General features: G+C 40.7%; 1 protein-coding gene across 2 annotated transcripts in view; it reads right to left on the bottom strand.

Moving 5' to 3' along the window:
- Window positions 1-467: 467 nt before the first annotated feature.
- Window positions 468-9,181, bottom strand: part of EXOSC7 (exosome component 7) — a 35,468-nt gene continuing 26,754 nt past the window's right edge. The window contains exons 6-8 of one of the 2 annotated variants that reach the window (XM_019508891.1): window positions 6,284-6,407; window positions 4,940-5,095; window positions 468-680 (exon numbers count right to left, since the gene is read on the bottom strand). In XM_019508891.1, coding sequence (XP_019364436.1) covers window positions 576-680; window positions 4,940-5,095; window positions 6,284-6,407 — 385 coding nt within the window. In that variant the 3' untranslated portion in view covers window positions 468-575. Of the gene's footprint in view, window positions 681-3,829; window positions 3,936-4,939; window positions 5,096-6,283; window positions 6,408-9,181 lie in introns of those variants that run through there. The other variant, XM_019508892.1, reaches the window with a different exon arrangement.

The following is a 9,181-nucleotide window of genomic DNA, read 5'->3' on the forward strand; positions in this document are numbered from 1 at the left end:
TGATGCTTCTTCTGTACACACCAGTAAAAGTAACACAGTGACCTTAATTATGTCTTTGCTATATTTGTTCTAAAGCATGAATTAGGAATTTAATACCATGAGATGTTAATGTTTGAAGCTGACAACCAGACTGAGAATTAATTTGAGGTAAAGGATTTTTATTAGATTCTTCCTCCTCCTCCCTGGGAGGAGCTATTTGACCAGCAATAAACTGAACACAAAGTCAATATTGACTTCCATTCTGCATACTATACACCCAGTTGCTGTGTTCTACAGAAAGGGAACATTTGAGTTCACATGAATCTGGTTTTAGCTGTTCTTAAAACAGATTTAGTCAGACATGTAACTGCAGAAGTTGTTGGTAGAATTTAGTGGTGCATGCCAACTATTACTCGGAAGTATCCAATGTTGCTTATTTGCATTTATGTTAATACCATTAAAAAAAATCTTATACTGTTGAAGACACATACCTTAAGAAAAAAATATCCTTTAATTCATATACAAACTGACAAGGCTGTGCTCTCTATGAAAAATACAATTTCTGAACATTTATAAATCAAAGTTGATGAAACAAATCATCCCAGGAATCCAACTTTCTGTCGCGTAGTCCCTAAACTTTCTTCTTTGTCTAAGATCTTCTGTAGGGAAGCATGCAACACCTTGCCGACCTTTTTTCCTGTCTGTAAGATAGGAAAGTCAAGACAAAAGAATCATTTGATTTTTTTTTTTTTTTTTTTTTTTAAACAGGAAGGGAATTTGCATGGAACACTTCCTTCTCTCAGACTTCTCTTAATAAATTGTGTACCAGATGTAAGCTGTAAACAGCATAGAATCATAGAAGTAGGGTCAGAAGGGACCTTGTAGATCTTCAAGTCTGACCCCCTGCCTGGGCAGGAGAAAAACTGGGCTCAAATGACTCCAGCTAGGTAGGCATCAAGCCTCCTCTTAGACCCCGAGGGTAGGAGCCAGCACCACTTCCCTTGGAAGTCGGTTCCAGATCCTAGCCGCCCTGACCGTGAAGTAGTTCTTATGGATGTCTAATCTAAACCTACTCTCCAACAACTTGTGGCTGTTATTCCTTGTTATGCTAGGGGGCGCTAGGGGAAACAAAGGTCTCTCCCAAACCCTTCTGGTCCCCCCCTAGTGAGTTTATAAAGGGTTGCTAGGTCCCCCCTCAGCCTTCTCTTGTGAGGGCTGAACAGGTTCAGGCCCCGCAGTCTCTCATTGTAGGGTCTGCCCTATTGTCCCTGGATCATTCGGGTGGCCCTCCTCTGGACCCTTTCAATGTTGTCCTCGTCTCTCCTGAACTGGGGTGCAGAGAACTGGACACAGTACTCCAGCTGTGGCCTGACCAGTGTTGCATAGAGGGGGAGGATCACCTCCTTGTCCCTGCTAGAGATGCACCTGTGGATGCATGACAAGGTTTGGTTAGCCCTTCCAACCATGACCTCACATTGTCGGCCCATGTTCATCTCAGCATATAAGTAATAGTTTAGTTATCTTCAGCATATAAGTAAAAGAACGATTAGGGGGTGAAATTCTTAAAGCAACTGTGCATTAAGGCAGTTGCAGTGCTCCCATGCATGAGCTCATCAGTGGACTGGTCCAGTATGCTCTGGGCCACTTAGGTGTCTTAAAAAGGGGCTAGATTCTGACTGTTGAAGACCAACAAGGGACTGTATCTTTGCAAAAGCTCAACATGATAAACCTAGCAGAATCCATTTTTGTGTTAAGTTGCATATTTCCAGTGGAAGAAGAAATACTGGAGGTATGACTGAGCTGGATCCTCTGTTGTGATAGCCCTGGAAAAGTTTTAGCTGATAGGATCAGGGAGCCATAGCAAAATTGACACCATACTATTTAGGGGGAAACTGAACCTATTGTTCTCAGGAATTCAAGCCTAGATCAGCCTATTGGTATCATATATGAATTTCTATAACTACAGGCCTGTAAGTCTCAGCACCATGAAAATATGGACAGACCACAGTGATGCAGATCCTATGTGTAGGCAGCCAGGCTGTAGAGGTTATGAATCTCTTGCACACAGGAAAACTGTTCTATACCAGATTGTCTGGTTCAAGCTGGGGGACAGAGAGGGTAGTCTGTCTGTACAGCCACTGGACAAACTTCCAGGGGAAGAGGGGACAGAAGCTGCCGCTATAAAAATCAGGTGTTTTGACTGCAATTGTACTGGTGTTCAGCAGCCCAGAGAGGAGAATTAAGTATTTTGCTCTTGCTTCTCCTCAAGTGTCTGGTGAAGCCATTTAATCTGGCTTGGTGCCTCTATCCAGCCTTTGGCCCCCATTCAAATGGGAATAATGTTGCCATCTAGGTTATTTCTGCCTGGTTCCTTTGCAGATAATTGTAACCCAGCAGGAGGTGTGGCTTCCCAAGACTGTTTTATCATGCTGCTTTCCTCAAGGGATGTACTGGCCGGTATGTCTCTTCACCCCCAAGCTGGCAGTCCTGAGCACTTTTCTGACATAGAGCCAATTCACTGGAGGATATAAGCAGCAAGGAAGAGTTATGAAACTGTTCCATTTGACATCCCATATACTGTGCCTTTGATCTTTCTGTTCCCCAAACAGGCTGCTGTGACGGGAACAGGACCAACAAGACCTCCACCCACTGAAAACATTCTTCTGCTTTGCTTAAAGGGTTTTTTCTCTTCAGTAAACTGCATCATTTTAGACAGGAAATTTCATTTAAAAAGAAGTGAGGGCAGCATGGACTATCAGTTAAGCTTCAACTCTTAGAATGGCACAGGATTCAATACTACTTATGGCACCACTTGGAGCTTTTGAAAATCTGCCCCTAAATCAGCCATATGCCTCACTCAGGCATATTTGAAAATCCCAGCAGCCACCAAAATATACTGAAAACAAATTCTGACCGTCAATGCACATCTGTGAAGCCTCTAGAACGTCCATTGAGGTAGGTTAAGAAGAAGCATCTTTTTAGGGGTGCACTGATAGAGATTTTGGGGGCTGATACCGATAGCCAATTTTTAAGGAGGCCTAATCAGCCGATGCTGATCCGATCTGATACACAGACCTGCAGCTTGAAGAGCTGCATGCAGCTGATTACTCTGTTGTGGTGGAAAGGGAGGGGGAAGGGGGGGCTGATCAAGGCTGCCGTGGTGAGGGAGGAGTAGGGCTGGGGCAGGGCATAGGACAGGGCAACAGCTCGTCTGGGGGGTATGGGAAGGTGGGGGCAGCTCCTGTGCAACCTGGGGGGGGCGTGTGCCCTCAGATTTGTGTGGGGTGGGGCAGGGCAGGGCTCTTCCTGGTGGGGGCTGAGCCAGGCTGCGCTCAGGGCAAGTGGCACTGGGAAAAGGGCTGCAGCCACTCCAAAATTCACCACAGCCTCCCAACGCTGCCACCACCCACCCCAAGGACAGCCCTGGCCCAACCCACCCCCGCACCACACACTAGGACTGGTGCAGCCCACCCTGACCATGCCCCATGCAGATCCAGGGGAACACGCAGCAACAGGAGCCACCCCCGGATGAGCCATGGTTCTGTCCTGTGCCCCACCACACCTGGGCAGTGCCTGCCCCTGCCCCACTCCCTCCCTCACCCTGGGGCACTTGATCTGCCTCCCTCCATACCCCTCCCCACCCTCCTCCCCTTCCACCACAGACTTACCAGTTACACGCAGCTCTCCAAGCTGCCAGGCTGTGCTCCTCGTTGCCTACATGCTGTGCTGCGGCTGCATGCACACATGGGCATTTATCAGCTAAATTACTGGCCACATTAGGCTGATTTCCAATACAGTCAATTTTCTTTATATCAGTGCTGATCTAATATCGGACCAATGTATCGGTGCACCTCTAGTGTCTTCATCTTATAACTAGTCCACTGAGGCACAGAGATGAAGCAAGTTCTTTAAGAGCAGGAACTAGCTCAATGGTACGAGTCAAAATTAGTGATCTGCTGGAGACAACAGAGCATATGCATGCCAAGTGTGAAATTTTGGCTCTAGACCAATTGGTTTTAAACTAAGCTCTGATTTCTGCATTCCTCTCTAAGGCTACATTTATACAATTTTGAAGACTTCAGAAGCAATGCCAATATTGAGATAGAGTGCAAACAAAACACTTAGCTTGTGTGTTTAGTCATTTTTGGATGCACTAAGGCCAAGCCCAGGCCTAAGATTTCTTACACTAGGAAAAAAAAAAAAAAACCTTAATTAGAACCATAACAAAGGTTTAAAGCAGAATTCCCAAGTCAGCTTCATCTGCAGCTGGCAGATGTAGATCCTTGTTACAGGAAAGGAAGAGCAAAAACATTAATAAGAGGAACAATATATCAAGAGTGAGGCAGTATATGATACTGATTACTACATAAGTTAGTCACATGAAAAACAAGCTATGCAAAAGAAGAGCATGTAAACAGTAATTCACTTATGTGATAACCACTGTAAGTTACAAGGAGTTTTATTTCTTCAAGGTGTACGGAGATGTAACAACTGTACCAAGAACAAGCGGCACAGATACAAGCCAGACATCCTTAGGATTCTGTAGCCATACATGTGTCCTCACTTCCTTTAGGGTCAAAACCAGGGCAATTCAGCTCAATTGCATCACACCAGAATGATATAAAAACAGCAGCTACCCCTTCCCTTTTAAAGCAGCTAACATGTACTTTTGTCCATACCCTTTGTGTTTCAAAGTGAAATCAGGACTGGATCTTGTACTATAAAGAGCTAAGGTATTTTAGAGGACAATTCTCAGAAACAAACCCAGCAATTTGCAGGGCTTCCCCAAAATGGAACCTGTTCCTAAATGAATTTCAGATTCTAATGCTGCTCTCTGGGAATCTTTCCCAAGTCACTTTTTGCCCCTAAAATTGTCACTGTTACTTTACTCCTCTATACCTACGTGAAAAGCTGCAATAAGCTTAAGTTTATAAAAAAGGTTGAAATAAAGCTCTCTTACCTCCATCATCTCAAAGATACTCTCTGGATCAAGACTACCTTTGCCTAGTTTCTTCATACAAGTAAGCAAGCCTTTGCTGGTCACAGAAATAAGCAGGCTAGCCAAAGAGCATGCTTCCTCCTGAAGAGTAGCATCAACCACATGTCTACAACCAATCTATAAAAAAAGCAATGATGAGAGGATATTCCAATGTGGAGTTCAAGCTCCTTGCTGAATGATGGATTAGAACATTAGCAGTAACTCCATTTACAAAGACTGATGTTAGTATCACAGTGTGCAGATAATTTAATGAATATTAATACTGCTTTTCTTTATGTACCAAGTCATCAGTTGTTAGAGCCCTTATATCTCTTACCAACATGACAGCATGGATGTGCGATACATATACCTCTTACTACTTTACCAGTCTGATTTAATTCATCCACATAACTTATTTTAAATTTCTAGCCAACTTCATTATTATTGAACCCTTCTTGTCATCCAAAGTCTCTCTCTTGACTGAGGAATCTTCTCCTAAAGAGAAGTGTGTACTTTATCTCAGGAACGGCAAGAGTCTGTCTGTTTCACTGACAACTTTTCTGTGATTTATGAAACTGACTTATAAACAGGGTTCTGTGTAATGCATGCAAGTCTGTGGATGCTCAAGTAAAGAGAAACACACTTGATACTATAGAAATTGCAGTATTTCTGGAATGGCTGGAGAAAGCAGCAAATGATTCAGCATCAGAAAACAAAGTCAAAGAACTGCAAAATTCCTCAAGGGCTAATACAGTGAATGCAGTTTAGTCTATGGATCAAAAAGGAGCATCAGTATCGAGAAAGGAGTGGTAGTCCTTTTTTCCTGTGTTGGGAAAACAAAGAGTTTTTGCAACACAGAGCCCTTGCTGGAGAGGAGTGAGGGAGAAGTTAGGTTAAGTCCCTCTACCTTTCTCTTTCTCAGTTTGAGAAATGGCAGTAATAATGCCTACTTATCTTACAAGGTGTTTGGAAGCGAGTCGAGATATCTACCTCACTGGCCAAGCAAGCAGCTGATGAACAGTAGTTAAAATCCCTCCAGACATAAAGAAGAGTAATAGCAGTTGCAGATCTTCACTTTAACCCATAACGTGTGGTATAGAAAAAGAAATTCGTTCCAAAAAAATGTTCTCCTTCAGTCAAAAAACCATAATTAAATATGGAGAAACAAAAACTTCTAAATTATACACAGATTAGTTCAGCTTGCAGCTCTGATAACTAAGCAAGGAGTTTGTCCTAGCAAAAAATGGTAGGTCAATCCTTGTAACTAAAATCTAGACAGAAGTTGCAGATAAATGAGAAGAAAAGGTTTACAACTTCCAGACTTACTTTGCTTAATGTGATGATGCAGGGTACATTTTCCACATTAAGTCGAATACAGTCATAAGGGTCATCAGACAGCTCAATTTCTCTTGAACCTTCTTCAATCTCTAGAACACGTACTTTAGGTATCCTATTTGAAATGAAACCATGTGCATAAATCACTGGCAATAACTATTTCCTTTACAAATAAGGAAAATCCTACATATCTAATTAGAAAAGAAAGATACTAAAGTTTCTCAATATTAAAAATTAACATGGAAAATATATAAAGCTTTTCCATCTGTATTTCTTACTCCAAATATGCTTACAGTTCTGTTAGCAGTGGAAGATCACTTTTAAGTCTCAACTCTGAAGAATGTTTCAGGATTTGTATTACATTAATAATGCTTAAAAAAAACATTTAGAAATTTTAAAATACATGAGAAAGCAATGGATTCTTCCACCATGTTTGGAACAGAGTGTACTAACAAGATACAGAGAAAAAAATGTATGTATTTTTTTCAAAAATTTGTGCATGCATGAAGTAACACACAAGACCTTTGTTTCGTGTTATTTAGAAGAGGAATTATTCAGGATACTTATTTTAACATGTATGCCATATTATCACCGTCAAGAATCTCCACCAATATACTATTGCATGTGCAGAATGTGTAAGTGCTATGGAAATGTTGCAAAACTGTTTTAGGTCCAGGTTACTTATGGTAATGAATAAAATCAGAACAATTTTAGTTTGGACTTGGTGACTTAAGAGGCCCCCTTCTAGTCCGACAGTCCTTTGTCCCTATACAATTATTCTCAGCTTTCAATATCTTGTTGCTCAAGTGAAGGGTCTCATTTACCCTGCTGCTCTACTGAGGACCGCTGACGCCAGGAAGCTTGTTGCCATAAAGAGTTGCCATAGCCTGGAAAATGTTTAGTTCTAGGGCATTAAAAAACCCAGTCTTTTATACATCTGTACTTGAAAAATATAAAACATCTCCATGCTTTCCTGGAAAGTTAGAAGCCATGCAGATATTCAAGGCAAAGGCAGCATGCATTTGTATTAATACTTTTGCAGCATAGTGTCATGTGTAACTAGACTCTGAATGTTAGTGTGCGCATGCTGCAACAGATACCTTACAATAAAATCCTAGGTGTGATCTAATGAACACTGTTCTTAGAAAAGCAAAGCTATTTTACTGGCCCCTGGCAAAATATTTTAGTTATTTGCATTTCACATGCAGAAATCCATCAAGTACTTCGCAAAGAACTTATCCAGTGCCAGGGGAAAGCAAGGCACATGCCCTACATAATATTGACCCAATATAAAATGAAGATCTTCAGAATAAAATACAAATCTTTTGAATAGTCTTACATAGAGATTATTTAAAATGTTTTGTAGAATTACATAAGAACAGAGATACAAAAACAACTATTTTTCAGTAAAAAATAATTTAACAGTATTAAAAAGGGAGATGACAAAAAAAACCAAGTGGCTATCCACAGGCTGCTCCAAATGACAGGGTATGAAGGAGAAGGTTTCTATAAACAACAGTGGCAAGACTGCTTGCAGAAGATAAAAGCAGTGTTCGATCTGCAGAGGGAAGTAAAGAGGTACACACTGGGAAGTATGCTAAATTAAATCCATACAGAGTCATTTCTTTACATCGCTATGAAATAAATATGAAACTGGAAGCAATACCTGAAGAGAAAATGGCAGGTTGTTTCTTTATATGTGCAAGAGGGAAAGTTAAAACCTCTCTACATGCTAGAGTTTCAAGAGCTAGGATTTGGAAAGCCACTATGCAACAGTTCTCAACATTATCAGATCAGAGGCATCTCTTATTAAACTCAAGACATCCTTTGGAAAATGCCAGCTCTTAATTTTCACTCATTTATTTGACTACAAAAAAAAAAAAAAGATCAATTCTTATGTTACAAAAATCTCATAAAGACCACAACAGGTCAGAAGTGTTTAACATTATGGATTCCTATTAGGAATCTCCAGGCTTATCTTGTGAATCACGTGGAGGTGTTTGTACCTGGTAGCATCCTTAAAAGGATCTCATGGTACCATTGTGGGCCATGACGCTTTGGCTGAGACTAGGAGAAGGAACAGTGAGAGTCAAGACAAGAGGAGATGAAGCCACTAGGTCAATAAATATGTGCTTAACCTGGGCACATATTTTTATTAATATATGTGCTTGTGTTGGGTACAATGGTGTCATTTTGAAAGAAGAGATCATTTAGATCCATTGACACAAACCCCCTGAAGTCTCCATTATGGATTCCTTCCAGCCTCAAGTACAGAGCTGGCAGAGCTCTCATAGAAACCAGAATTTGTTTTTAAGGATGAAGATACAGTTCTACGTGGGTTAAGTAGGTTTGAGTACTGAAAAAACCTTCTGCAGCTAGAACTTCACTTTAGATTCCATGTTTTAGTCAAAAGCAGCTCTTTTTAAAGATTGGCATATAAAGCTCTGAAAAAGTTTATAATAAAAATTTGGTTATAAGTGAATTGGTAAGGAAGCAGTATTGCTCTAATGAGATTTTGAAAAAGAGAAGTTGATAGAAGACTCAGGCTCAGAGCAGTTAGATTTGAGCTGTCTGAGAGGCTAGTTTTAAAAGAATGTCATTTTAAAAACTAAACATGACCAAAATGATTTTTTTTTCTGGGAGTAAGTATTCATCACAGGCAGCTTTAAGGTAGTCTATAAAGCCATCTTCTGAAAAAACTTGGACAATGGAAAAAGGGTAGAGGCTGAACAACCTTTCAGTCCTGAAGGCCAGAGATTAAATAAATTGAAGAATTTGGTGGTGTCTTCATATACTCTATAATTAAAGTTCTTCTTACTTCATACTTAAGCACTATCTTCCAAAGCAACTCTTCCAAGTACTTTTTTTTTTTTTTTTTTTTTTTTAAGT

The sequence above is a fragment of the Gavialis gangeticus genome, unplaced genomic scaffold (assembly GCF_001723915.1).
Source record: "Gavialis gangeticus isolate Ggan-Ray unplaced genomic scaffold, GavGan_comp1, whole genome shotgun sequence".
NCBI classification, from domain to species: Eukaryota; Metazoa; Chordata; order Crocodylia; family Gavialidae; genus Gavialis; species Gavialis gangeticus.